Raw genomic sequence first — 13,979 nt, 5'->3', positions numbered from 1 at the left:
TACAGTCCGTGTACCATAAAAGACAGCTGGGAAGCCTTTGGCTTGTAAATACAGTGGTACCTTAGTACTTGTCATTAATTGGTTTAAGTACCAAAAATGATGAGTACCAAACAAATTTTTCATATAAGGAATAATGTATTAGTCATGAGGCAACCGATACTGACAAGTTGTAGCTTGTTTGTCAAGTACCAAACAAATGGCGAGTACTGGTACAAAATTTTCAGGTCAAAATTTTCAAGTTTCAAGTACCAAATTCATTGAGTTTTAAAGAGTCAAGTACCAAGGTGCCACTGTATAGTCCAGTCTTCCAGTCCTTGCATCCAGCTAAAGAATTTTGGGGAATATCCCTTCCCCATAAATCCACCAGTACTGCTCTCTCACCAGGAAGCAGTCATTTCAAGGTGCTGGTAGCACCTTCAAGTTATACTTTCTCAAGTATCACTTCTCTCTCCCCTTTGCCTAAGATGAAAAACTAAGTTGAGGCAGAAATATCACCAGGATATAGGGTAAAAAATACAGATAACAATTTCCCTGTCCATTTCTGTCCAACTCTAGGGTGCAGTGCTGATCTCCGTTTCTTGGCTGAGGGAACTAGCATTATCCAAAGACATTTTCCATGGTCATGTGACTATCATGGCTATACACCAAAGGCACATGGAACTCAGTTACCTTCCCACCAAAGTGGTACCTATTAATCTACTTGCATTTGCATGCTGGCGAACTACTAGGTGGGCAGGGGCAAGGAATGGGACCTCACCTCATTATGTGATTTTGAACCTGGACTGTCCACTTTCCAGCTAACAAGCTCAGCTTCTTTAACAACTGAGCCATTGCACCCCTAGGATAGGGAAGGCTAAGATAATTCCACAGAATGATTCCTAGGAGATTGAACCAGCTAGCACATCAGGTCATATTTTGATGCTGCCTTCAGAATAACTTTGAAGTTCTGTGCCAAATTAAAAGGATGCTTAAGGGATTGTTTACAAATATTATAAATTTATACCTTTGTCCACAGAAGAAAGGACTTCTGTTTAAATCAGCATAAATAGCCAATGATTCTTATCTTTCCCCCTCCTTGGAATGATGCTGGAACAATACGTTATTTTGAGCCAGGAGGGTGTACCTGTTGAAGGACAAAGCATGTTGTACTGCTACATCCAATATAGGCAAATAGTTGGGATCATACTAGTAAAAATATTTTCTAAAAGGTGATATCTGCACTGTTTCAAAGATTCAATACCAAACTTGGTTTCCTAAAGGTTTGTCAGCAATGAAACTGCTGCAGTCAAGCTTCTCTGCATGTTGTGGTTTAATCATTCTAGTCTTTTAAAGAATTTTGGTTTGGAATTGTATTGGCTAAATCCCAGATCAATAGAGACAGGCAAGGTGCCATACCACCCCAGATCCTTGTGTAAACGTGTTTTTTTTAAAGACCAAGTTTCATAAAGAATTTGGTACCTTAGCCCAAGGTCCAAATATATTGTGGGTGGTGGGGTTTTATTCTGTTTTTTGTTTTAATTTAAAAAACAAAATCCTTCACTAAGAACAGCCAGGTGTTGAAATAAAAATAAGCCCTGATAGCTAGAGTTATCTTTTTTTCAGTGCAGTTTTAACTCTCCCTTCTCCTTCTTTCTTGTAAAAACTCATCCATTCCCAGAGAGTTATCTAAGGTCTTTCACAAGCTGCAAAAACAAATGGATTACCTTTCATAAATTTATTTTCTTTCCAATTTCAAGTTTTTCAAAAAGTTAATGTTCTTGGCAAGAAGAAGAAGATAAAGACAGAAAAGAAAGGATGAATGAAAGAAAAGTACTAGAGACTGTGGTCCCAATTCTTATGGGATTGTGTGTGAGGTAGATAAGAATAATAGCTACAGAACAAAGAGAATAGGCAGTTTGTGCTGCTACTTCCAACCACTGCAGTCCCTATTTCACCTAGGAAAATTAGCATGCTTCCTTCCTTTCAGTTGCTTGAACTTTTTTTAATTGTTTATTTATACCATGTATCTATTGCTTTTTTAATAAAATACCAAATAGCTATGATGCAAGCTCAATTCCATCAAGTTAGCTAAATTACCATGTGTAAAAGTCTTTGTTTCTTTGTTTGTTTACTAAATATTTGAATGCACTATTAGCAATAAATGTCTGTTTATGCAAATTTGACTTTCAGGATGGATATGTAGTGCTAAAAGATTGTCTTCCCTTTCATAGAACCGGTAATCCTCTTGAAAAGCCAGACTTTTTAAAATATAAATCTTACTGAAGAATTTTTTTAATGAGATAAAAACAAATATTAGAAAAGAAACAGAAAATAAGAAAAAATAGTGAATAAATAAGAAAATTTTAAAAATATTATAAGGAGTTTATCTTTTGATAAAAGTTATATATACAATTATATTTTAGAGGATATATTTTACCCTTTCTAAGGTTATACCATAATTTCCTTCTTTCCATAGGATACTTTTTCTTCTAATTTTCAAACCCATAGATTACAAGTTCATTTTTCTTTCCTTTTTTTCAGCAAAAAGTCCATAAGGATCTCAAGTCACTGATAAATGTAGTTATTGATCTTTCTCTAATCAAGTTAATTTAGCCACTGTTTCTAGTTCTGTCATCTTCAATACACATTCATCTGTTGGGGGTATTTCAGAATCTGAAAGCCAGATTTTTGTGGGCCAAATAAAACCTTAGGTCCTTTCATGGAATCTACTCAAGATTAATATCAATTGGTTGAGTTGTATTATTTATTTATTGCGTACCTACCTACTCACTCATTCTCCAGGAATTATTTTTTTTAGCAGTCCAACAACATTCCTGGAGGCACTACATCCCCCCAGGAATTCTTGAAAGAGAATGTTTGAAGTGGCAGCTTTGGCTCTCCCCTCATCAGAATCAGCGGAGGAAAATGCTCTGCCTCCTTTTGTTTATATTCAGCTTCTTCCACGAAATGTTTTATAATTATCTCCCTCAGGCAAATATTGATTTGAGTATCTATATCCGGTAAGATTGTGTGAGTTGTATAAAGACAGAGCAGCTGAGAATCCAAAACAGAAAATGAATGGGTGCAGGGTGGGGGGAATTTTCCTCATAAACTGTCTCTCCAATTTGTAGTTTGATGGACAGAGAATAGGATCTCATCATAGCCGGGATGTTTTCTCTCAAGTGCTACAAATCTATAGAGGTCCCTGTTTCTTACATATAGGAGGAGGAGGCAATAGGTCTGGGCAGCAAACTGGCAATGGGAGGATAAACAAGCACTTAATAATCAATTCAGCACCATGTTCATAGAATAGAATAGAATAGACAGTGAATTGAATTGAATTGAATTGAATTTTTTATTGGCTAAGTGTAATTGGACAGACAAGGAATTTTGTCTTTGTGTATATGCTCTCAGTGTATGTAAAGAAAAACAAAATACATTCACCAAGAATCATAAGATACAACGCTTAGTGATAGTCCTAGGTTACTAATAAGCAATCAAATCTCACTAGGAAACAAATAAAACAGTATAAATTGTAAAGATACAAGCAATATGGTTATAGTCATAAGTGGGAAGAGATAGATATTAGGAAGAATGAGAAGAAGAATAGTAATACAGTCTTAGTAAATTATTTGACAATTTTGTGAGAAGTAGTTGTTTGGCATAGTGATGGCATTCAGGGGAAAACCGTCCTTGTGTCTAGTTGTTCTGGTGTGCAATGCTCTATAATGTCGTTTTGAGGGTACAAGTTGAAACAATTTATGTCCAGGATGTGAGGGGGTCTGTAGATATTTTCACAGCTCTCTTTTTGATTCATGCAGTATACAGGTCTTCAATGGAAGGCAGGTTGGTAGCAATTGTTTTTTCTGCAGTTCTAATTATACGTTGAAGTCTGTGTCTGTCTTGTTCTGTTGCAGAGCCAAACCAGACAGTTATAGAGGTGCAGATGACAGACTCAATAGTTCCTCTGTAGAAATGAATCAGCAGCTCCTTTGGCAGTTTGAGCTTTCTGAGTTGGCACAGAAAGAACATTCTGTGTTGTGCTTTTTTGATGACTCTTTTGATGTTAGGTGTCAATTTTAAGTCTTGAGATATGATAGAACCTAAAAACTTGAAGGTTTCTATTGTTGATACTGTGTTGTCCAGTATTGTAAGAGGTGGTAGTAAGGGAGGGTTTCTCCTAAAATCTACCACCATTTCTATGATTTTGAGTATACTGAGTTCAACATTGTTCTGATTGCACCACAAGGCTAGTTGTTCAATCTCCCGTCTGTATGCAGATTCATCATAGTCTCGAATGAGACCAATCACTGTTGTATTATCTGCAAACTTCAGTATTTTAAGAGGGATCTTTTGAGATGCAGTCGTTGGTGTCTAGAGAAAAGAGAAGTGGAGAGAGCACACAGCCCTGGGGGCTCCCGTGCTAATTTTACAGGTATCTGATGTGATTTTGCCAACTTCACCTGCTGCTTCCTGTCTGTTAGGAAACTTACGATCCATTTTCAAGTGTGGTCAGGTACAGCTAGCTGATTTAGTTTAGTTAGAAGAATATCTGGAATGATGGTATTGAATATCTGAGCTGATGTCTATAAAGAGGACCCCTGCATAGGTCTTTGGAGATTCCAGATGTTGTAGGATGTAGTGCAGAGTCATATGGGGTAGGTTGTAGGAGGCTTAGCTGTTGTTGGTATGTCCGAGATGGGAATTGTGGAGATGGCAGTAATTTTCTCTCAAACCTACAGTAAAACACATTCAGGTCATCTACCAGTTGTTGATTTATTTCAGCATGGGAAGGAGGTTTGCTGTAACCAGTGATATTATTAAGAGTTTTCCACATGTTTGCTAGTTCATTTGTTGAGAACTGATTCCTTATCTTTTCAGAGTAGCTTCTTTTTGCTGCTCTGATCTCGCTTGTTAATATATTTCTAGCTTGATTGTACAATATTCTATCGCCTTGTCTGTAGACTTCCTCTTTGGCATGACATAGCTGCTTAAGTTTAGCTGTGAACCAAGGTTTATTGTTACTCTATATTCACAGGTTTCTGGTTGGCACACATAGGTCTTCACAAAAACTGACATATGATGTTATAGTATCTGTGAGTTCATCCAACTCTCCAGAGGTATCTTCGAAAACATTCCAATCAGTGCAGTCAAGGCAAGCTTGTAGCTTTAGCTTTGCCTCCTCAGTTCAAGTCCTCACTGATTTAATTGTTGGTTTCATGGTTTTAAATCTGTAAGCAGGTACAAGGTGAATCATGCAATGATCAGAGTGTCCCACAGCTGCTTGTGATAAAGACCGATAAGCATCTTTTAATATTGTGTAGCAATGGTCTAAAGTATTGTTGCCTCTTGTGAGACAATTGATATGCTGAAAATATTTTGGTAGCTCTTTCCTTAAGTTGGCTTTGTTAAAATCTCCTAAAATAATCAGAAGTGAATCTGGGTATTTAACTTCAGCCCACATAATCTGATCAGTTAGAGTTCGTAATGCATTGTTTACACAAGCTTGTGGTGAAACATACACAGCAATTAGGAGAAATGAGGAAAACTCGTGGTGAATAGAATGGTTTGTAATTGATAATTAATATCTATAAATCCACATCACAAAATTTCTTTAGTATAGTTATATCTTGGGACCAGTGGCTGTTAATATATAAAGATAGGCCTCCTCCCTTCTTTTTACCTGATGCTTCTACAATTCTGTCTGGTCTTTGTATCTGAAACCCTGAGATATGCAGACTGCTATCATTAATTGACTCGTTTAGCCAAGTTTCAGTAAAGCAGAGAGCTGCTGAGTTGTAAAAATCAGAATTGCATCTATTTAAAAGAAGTATTTTTATTTATTTATTTATTTTTGTCACACAGTGTATATAAGCATAAGCATGTAATAACTATACAATATATAAGCATATATATGTATGAGTATGTAATAACTATATTAATTGGATATAACGAAAGGAAACAATAGGACAGGAATGGTAGGCACGCTTGTGCTCTCATGCACACCCCTTACAGACCTCTTAGAAATGGAGTGAGGTCAATAGTAGACAGTTTTTGGTTGAAGCTATGGGGATTTTGGGAAGAGACCACAGAGTCAGGTAGTTTATTCCAAGCATTAACAACTCTGTTACTGAAGTCATATTTTCTGCAATCAAGATTGAGGCGGTTAACATTAAGCTTAAATCTATTGTGTGCTCGTGTATTGTTGCAATTGAAGCTAAAGTAGTCTTCGACAGGAAGGACATTGTAATAGATGATTTTATAAGGTAAACTCATGTCATGTCGATGGCGGCGTAGTTCTAAATTTTCTAAGCCCAGGATTTCAAGTCTGGTGGCATAAGGTATTTTGTTGTATTCAGAGGAGTGGAGGACTCTTCTTGTAAAATATTTCTGGACACGTTCAATTGTATTGATGTCAGAAATGTGGTATGGGTTCCAGACAGTCCAGCTGTATTCAAGAATTGGTCTAGCAAATGTTTTATATGCTCTGGTTAGTAGGGTAGTTGTTATGTCTGCACCCCCCGAGCCAGACCTCCTGCCAGAAAGTGACTTGGAGCCGGGCCTCCTGCCAGTAAGTGATTTGGAAAGTGAGGGGGAAGGGCCATCAGGACTTACCTCGGGAGCACCGGCTTTCCTGGCTCAGCTCCAGGAGCCAGAGACAGGCCAAGTGGAAGAGATAACAAGGCCTCCCTCTCCTGATTCTTCCCCTCCCCCAGGCCACACCTTCAGACCCAGCTGATGGCAATCAGGCTTGGTTGGACCCTAGGTTTCGTAGGCAGGAGATGAGGGAACAACAGAAGCAGGGGTGGGGCAAGCCTAGGAAGTGCTGAGTCATGGAGCCACACCCCACAGGATATAAAGGCAGCCAGAGCTGCTGTGCCTCTTCGTAGCAGGCAAATCAACTGATTAACTAAGAGCTGAAGTTTATTCCTGGTGACTCATCAGCATCAAGGGAGATAACATAGACACTTGGCAAATGCTCGCTATTCTGCTGCAGAGCTGATAGTGCCGGCTAATTAAGCCATCACTCGGACGGAGGCGAAGGAGGACAGAACTATAGTGTTTTTGGAGAAGAAGCTACGCAAGATTAGGTTTACAACTCTTAAAGCCTTTTTTGCGATGTAGCGAATTATTAGCGAATGAGTGTAAATTAGTCAGAAATAGTGAAGGGAGAGCGGTTTTTTTCTGACTTTTCCTTAGTCTATTCAAAATTCCTGCTTGCTTACCCCTTCCTTCTTCACCTCTGGCTCTCCTCCATCCCCTCCATTTGTTTTTGTTTATCCATTGTTTAGAGGAAGTTGCTTTTTCCTGTGTTAGAAACTCTTCTGCATTTGTAAAGATGGTGTGTGTGTATGTGTGTGAAGTCACAGAAAGCTGCCCATCAAGGAAAGATTGCTTGATGCTTAGTAGTTGGTCTCTTGAGCATGAAATCCATAGTGAATCACAGAGAATGATAAAAAACAGAAAAAACTATCAGAGAGCATTTCACCAAGGCTGCTGTCGGCGATGCCATCTTGGAATACATTTGGGACAATGTTCACTGTCTTAAAAAAGTATCATGTAAAATTAATATATACCCACACCAGATTGTTTTCTAAATACAAATCACAAATATTCGGAACATAAAGGAAGCAAAAGATTAGCAGTTCTCCAGGATTCCAAATATAAAAGGTGTTCTATAACAGGAAAATGATTTTTGATGCAGTTATACTGCCTCTAAACAAATAATCCTTGCTTTGGATTGGCTGCCTCAAGACCACAATTTAAGCCACTAATTTTATCATGTAATACATAAATCTCACTTTTCCTTTATAACAAGTATGAACTCTAAAGAAAATCACCTTTATGATCTTGCTTATTATGAAGTAATATGCAACCCTCCAACTAAGTTTGTTTGGTTGTAAGTTTGGTTGTGATCTAAGTGCTGTTTTGATTTAATTTTGATCATTTCATTTTGGTTCCCTTTGCATATTCATCATTTGATTGATCAGTTGAGATTTCAGGATGTCCTAAACCCTTCACAGTATATCCCTTGAGACCCTCTATTTGAGGAGTGATGCGCTAGTACTAATTATGATAAATAGAATAGAATAGAATTTTATTGGCCAAGTGTGATTGGACACACAAGGAATTTGTCTTGGTGCATATGCTCTCAGTGTACATAAAAGAAAAGATACGTTCATCAAGGTACAACATTTACAACACAATTGATGATCAATATATCAATATAAATCATAAGGATTGCCAGCAACAAGTTATAGTCATACAGTCATAAGTGGAAAGAGATTGGTGATGGGAACTATGAAACGATTAATAGTAGTGCAGATTCAGTAAATAGTCTGACAGTGTTGAGGGAATTATTTGTTTAGCAGAGTGATGGCCTTCGGGAAAAAACTGTTCTTGTGTCTAGTTGTTCTGGTGTGCAGTGCTCTATAGCGTCGTTTTGAGGGTAGGAGTTGAAACAGTTTATGTCCAGGATGCGAGGGATCTGCAAATATTTTCACGGCTCTCTTCTTGATTCGTGCAGTATACAGGTCCTCAATGGAAGGCAAGTTGGTAGCAATTATTTTTTCTGCAGTTCTAATTATCCTCTGAAGTCTGTGTTTTTCTTGTTGGGTTGCAGAACCGAACCAGACAGTTATAGAGGTGCAAATGACAGACTCAATAATTCCTCTGTAGAACTGGATCAGCAGCTCCTTGGGCAGTTTGAGCTTACTGAGTTGGCGCAGAAAGAACATTCTTTGTTGTCCTTTTTTAATGATGTTTTTGATGTTAGCTGTCCATTTGAGATCTTGCGATATGATAGAACCCAGAAATTTGAAGGTTTCTACTGTTGATACTGTGTTGTCAAGTATTGTGTTGTCAAGTATAAAGCAGAGATATGAAAATTATTTCAGGCTGAGAAGCACATTTGGCAAGACACCATATATTTTTTGAGACAATTGTGTTTGAAAGGGCTTTTAGGTGCTGCTGCTATAACGCTGAAAGGCCAAGAAGAGAACACAACATGAATGCAACTTGTTTTCTCTATGAAATAATGTTCCCATCATAACTACTAACCGTTTCTTTAATGCAAACCATAGCCACATAAATAACTATTTAATAATTGTTTTACATCAGGCTAGGAACTGGGATACCATGAGTCTAATTCAGCCTTAGGCACAAAACCAGCTGGGTGACTTTGGACCAGTCCTGAGAAGGAGGCAAGGGCAAATCACTTCTGAAATCTTGCTAAGAAGACTGCAGGGATTAGACAAAAATTGACTCAAAGGCACAGAAAAAAAGTTATATTACTAGTAAAATTATTTTCCTTTGTTCTTTGCTTTCTTTTCCCCTTTACTAGAATGCAGAATCCTTAACAAAATATATTTTAAACATACCAGAACTATTATATACTGCATTGTGGGTGGAATCAAAGTGACAAGTTATAAGTCACTTCTACAAGGATGGCTGATTTGATATAATACCAGACCCGTGATTCCTGCTGTGAATTAGGCACTTTCGCAATCAAATGGCTGCCTTTAGTTACTTAGAAGTCTGATTTAATAAGAATAAGCCACAAGATAGGATAGGCAAAAAAGTGAGCAGTCTGCTGAAATTGAAGTTAACTTAGAAGAGAAAGCTTCTTTTAAGAACTTCTGGTACCCGATTTTAGTGGGCATATTTTATTATGCTCAAATGTCAAACTGAACCATAGTTTTTGCAGTACACACCACAGCCACTGGGTTTATTTAACACCACTGTAGAAATTATATTTTGGCTCATTGGGGAGAATATGCTGCCACCTACAAGACCAAGAAAACATGAATATAATGTTGTTCTCTGACTTTCCTTTCCTGTCTGTTCTTAATACTGGCTCAGGCACAGTGTTGAACCTGTGAGGAGTATGTGCTCATCCGCTGTAGCAGTAAGCTTCAGATCCTCACTGATTTTCTTTCTGAGATTCCTTGCTCCTTTTGTGTTGCATATACCTTTATTTCAATTAAGATTGAAGAGAAATACAGTTGATGCTCAATTTATTAGAAAACTGATGCTAATAGAGGAATTTCTCTTCTCTTGACTCCTAATGGTCAACCAATATCTATCACGACAGAGTTTGAGACTCTTCACAGAAAGTAAATAAAGTGTTGCTGCCTTTTCTCTTTAAGAAAAGCCAGAAATTGATGAATTCACCTTGGAAAGAGTGCTTGAGGAACTGGAGACTGTGTGCTATGAGAATATGAACATTGCCATTGAGACAGAAGAAGGCCTTGGGATAGAGTACGATGAGGATGTGGTATGTGATGTGTGCCGTTCACCAGAAGGAGAAGATGGCAATGAGATGGTTTTCTGTGACAAATGCAATGTCTGTGTGCATCAGGTGAGTATCAGTTCTCTCTCTGATTGGGTAGTATTTATTTATTTATTTATTTTATTTATTTATTATTTAAATTTGTATACCGCCCTTCTCCCGAAGGACTCAGGGCGGTTCACAGCCAAGTAAAAAATGAATACATTGTAGATACAATTAAAATACTAATAAAAAACTTATTTGAATTGGCCACAATTAAAATTTAGAGATAAAACCCATTAAAAACCCATAACTTAAGAAAACTAACCCAGTCCAGCGCAGATAAATAAGTAAGTTTTGAGCTCGCGGCGAAAGGTTCGGAGGTCCGGAAGTTGACGAAGTCCTGGGGGGAGTTTGTTCCAGATGGCGGGAGCCCCCACAGAGAAGGCCCTTCCCCTGGGTGTCGCCAGACGACACTGTCGCGCCAACGGCACCCTGAGGAGTCCCTCTCTGTGAGAGCGCACGGGTCGGTGAGAGGTATTCGGTAGCAGCAGGTGGTCCCGTAAGTAACCCGGCCCTATGCCATGGAGCGCTTTAAAGACGTTCACCAACACCTTGAAGCGCACCCGGAAGGCCACAGGTAGCCAGTGCAGCCTGCGCAGGATAGGTGTCACTCGGGAGCCACGAGGGGCTCCCTCTATCACCCGCGCAGCTGCATTCTGGACCAACTGCAGCCTCCGGATGCCCTTCAAGGGGAGCCCCATGTAGAGAGCATTGCAGTAGTCAGGCGAGGCGTCACAAGGGCGTGAGTGACTGTGCACAAGGCATCCCGGTCTAGAAAGGCGCAACTGGCGCACCAGGCGAACCTGGTGGAAAGCTCTCCTGGAGACGGCCGTCAAATGATCTTCAAAAGACAGCCGTGCATCCAGGAGAACACCCAAATTGCGCACCCTCTCCATCGGGGCCAATGACTCGCTCCCGACAGTCAGCCGCGGACTCAGCTGACTGTACCGGGGTGCCGGCATCCACAGCCACTCCGTCTTGGAGGGATTGAGCTTGAGCCTGTTTCTCCCCATCCAGACCCGTACGGCTTCCAAACACCGGGACAGCACTTCGATAGCTTCATTGGGGTGGCCCGGTGTGGAAAAGTACAGCTGGGTGTCATCAGCGTACAGCTGGTACCTCACACCGAAGCCACTGATGATCTCACCCAGCGGCTTCATATAGATGTTGAACAGAAGGGGCGAGAGAATCGACCCCTGCGGCACCCCACAAGTGGGGCGCCGCGGGGGCGACCTCTGCCCCCCCGTCAACACCGTCTGCGACCGGTCGGAGAGATAGGAGGAGAACCACCGATAAACGGTGCCTCCCACTCCCAATCCCTCCAACCGGCGCAGCAGGATACCATGGTCGATGGTATCAAAAGCCGCTGAGAGGTCTAATAGGACCAGGGCAGAGGAATAACCCCTATCCCTGGCCCTCCAGAGATCATCATCATAGTAAGGACAGTTCCCTCAAATTCATTGACTCATAGAATTGGAAGAGTACCTTATCTTAGGAAAGCGTTCTCAAGACTGTACATTTTTATCTCTGGGAAGTCTAGGGCATTTGCAGGTGCTTAGAACTACCATATCTACAAAAATCCTGGCAACTACATTGAAGAGGCAGGGTTCTGGAGACTTGCCACAGCCAGATTCTGCTCTGGGCAACTTTAGGAGTTACTTAAAGGGAGAACAGGAGACTCTCTACTATTTCTTGTTTATCAACAACAGCAAATGACAATGCTTTTTGCAGATCTTAACCATTGGATGCATATTCATTATACTTTTGTTGTTAATTATGACCAGTTTACTGCTTGTCAGGATATTAAGGGAATAATAGCCGGGGTGTGGCTCAGGCTGTAAGAAGCCTGTTATTAAAACACAGCTGCCTGCAATTACTGCAGGTTCTAGTCCCACCAGGTCCAAGGTTGACTCAGCCTTCCATCCTTTATAAGGTAGGTAAAATGAGGACCCAGATTGTTGGGGGGGCAATAAGTTGACTTTGTAAATATACAAATAGAATGAGACTATTGCCTTACACACTGTAAGCTGCCCTGAGTCTTCGGAGAAGGGCGGGATATAAATGTAAACAAAAAAAATTCAAGGATGCCAGTGATGTCTAGGAATTCTTACGTTGGAAACACAGTAGGACCTGAAATGGAAGATCACTAGACTAGATTCACCATTCTTTTTAAATGTTTTTCTCCCCCCCCCTTTTTTTTTTTTTTTTAATTCACAAATTGCTGAATCTGGCATCTTTTTAGCTACTCATTTATGTTTCTTTATTATCATTAGGGAATGATTATTAGGGAAGGCTTAGAGCCGAGGGAGGCCACTGTTCCTCAGATAGCCGGTTGTGAATCCCTCTTTGTGAGGTGGGGCCATAGGAATCAGTTGGGCTTGTTGATCACGTACCTGGCTCCTTGCTGTGTGACTACAGCCCTACCCGAGTTGTTGGAGGTGCTTGCCGGGGTGGCGGTTGAGACCCCCAGACTTATAGTCATGGGGGATTTCAACTTGCCATCGACCGGCTTGTCATCGATGGCGGCCCGGGAGTTCCAGGCTTCCATGACGGCCTTGGACCTGATTCAAGTAATTGATGGCCCTACGCACACTGGAGGAGGCACACTGGATCTAATTTATATCTCTGGACAGTGGTTAAATGATCTGGAATTAGATGATTTAGTAACAGAACCTGTGTCATGGTCAGATCATTTTCTCCTTCGCCTGGACTTTCGAACCGCCACCCACCACCGCAGGGAGTTCCGTCCCAGGCGCCTGATGGATCCCGAGAGGTTCCTGACGGAGCTTGGGCCGTTCCCTGAGGATCTGGCCCACGGCACGGCAGAAGAACTAGTTGTGGCCTGGGGCTTTGGACCGTGTCGTACCTTTGCGGCCTCTGACCCGGCGCAGATCTCAGCCGGCCCCTTGGTTCTCCGAGGGGCTGAGGGAGATGAAACACCGAAGAAGACGCCTAGAGAGTACCTGGAGGTCCAGTCGTTCCGAAGCTGACCGGACACTAGTGAGGTCTTATTCTAAGGCCTACCTAGTGGCACTGAGGGAGGCGAAGCGTTCTTACGCTTCCAACCTCATTGCGTCGGCAGATAACCGCCCGGCCGCCCTGTTTCGGGTGACCCGCTCTCTCCTTCATCAGGAGGTGCGGGATGACCCTTTGCAGGGACGTGCCGAGGAGTTTAATGGTTATCTATACGATAAAATCGTTCAGCTCCGGGATTGCTTGGACTGGAATTGGGATGATCCAAGTGAGAGGGCGGAGTCGCGTCTTGTCGAGATTGTTTGGGATGAGTTTGACCCTGTGGCTCTCAAGGACATGGACAGGTTGTTGGGGAGGCTTCACGTCACCACATGTTTACTGGACTCGTGCCCTTCCTGGTTGGTGCTGGCCACACAGGAGGTGACACGAGGCTGGCTCCAGGGGATTATTAATGCTTCCTTGTTGGAGGGGGTTTTCCCTGCCGCCTTGAAAGAGGTGGTAGTGAGACCCCTCCTCAAGAAGCCTTCCCTGGACCCAGCTATTTTGGGTAATTATCGTCCGGTCTCCAACCTTCGCTTTGTTGCGAAGGTTGTAGAGAGTGTTGTGGCGCGGCAGCTACCCCAATACCTGGATGAAGCTGTCTATCTAGACCCGTTCCAGTCCGGCTTCCAACCCGGATATATTACGGAGACAG

General features: G+C 41.3%; 1 protein-coding gene across 5 annotated transcripts in view; it reads left to right on the top strand.

Annotated features, from left to right (window-relative positions):
- JADE2 (jade family PHD finger 2) overlaps positions 1 to 13,979 on the top strand; it is a 231,913-nt gene that overhangs the window by 156,137 nt on the left and 61,797 nt on the right. For all 5 annotated transcript variants that reach the window (XM_058173992.1, XM_058173991.1, XM_058173994.1 and 2 more), the window contains one exon: positions 10,128 to 10,339. In XM_058173992.1, coding sequence (XP_058029975.1) covers positions 10,128 to 10,339 — 212 coding nt within the window. The remainder of the gene's footprint in view (positions 1 to 10,127; positions 10,340 to 13,979) is intronic.

This window comes from Ahaetulla prasina, chromosome 2 (genome assembly GCF_028640845.1).
Source record: "Ahaetulla prasina isolate Xishuangbanna chromosome 2, ASM2864084v1, whole genome shotgun sequence".
NCBI classification, from domain to species: Eukaryota; Metazoa; Chordata; class Lepidosauria; order Squamata; family Colubridae; genus Ahaetulla; species Ahaetulla prasina.
The sequence above is the reverse complement of the archived record's forward strand: the minus strand, read 5'-3'. Positions and strand labels throughout refer to the sequence as shown.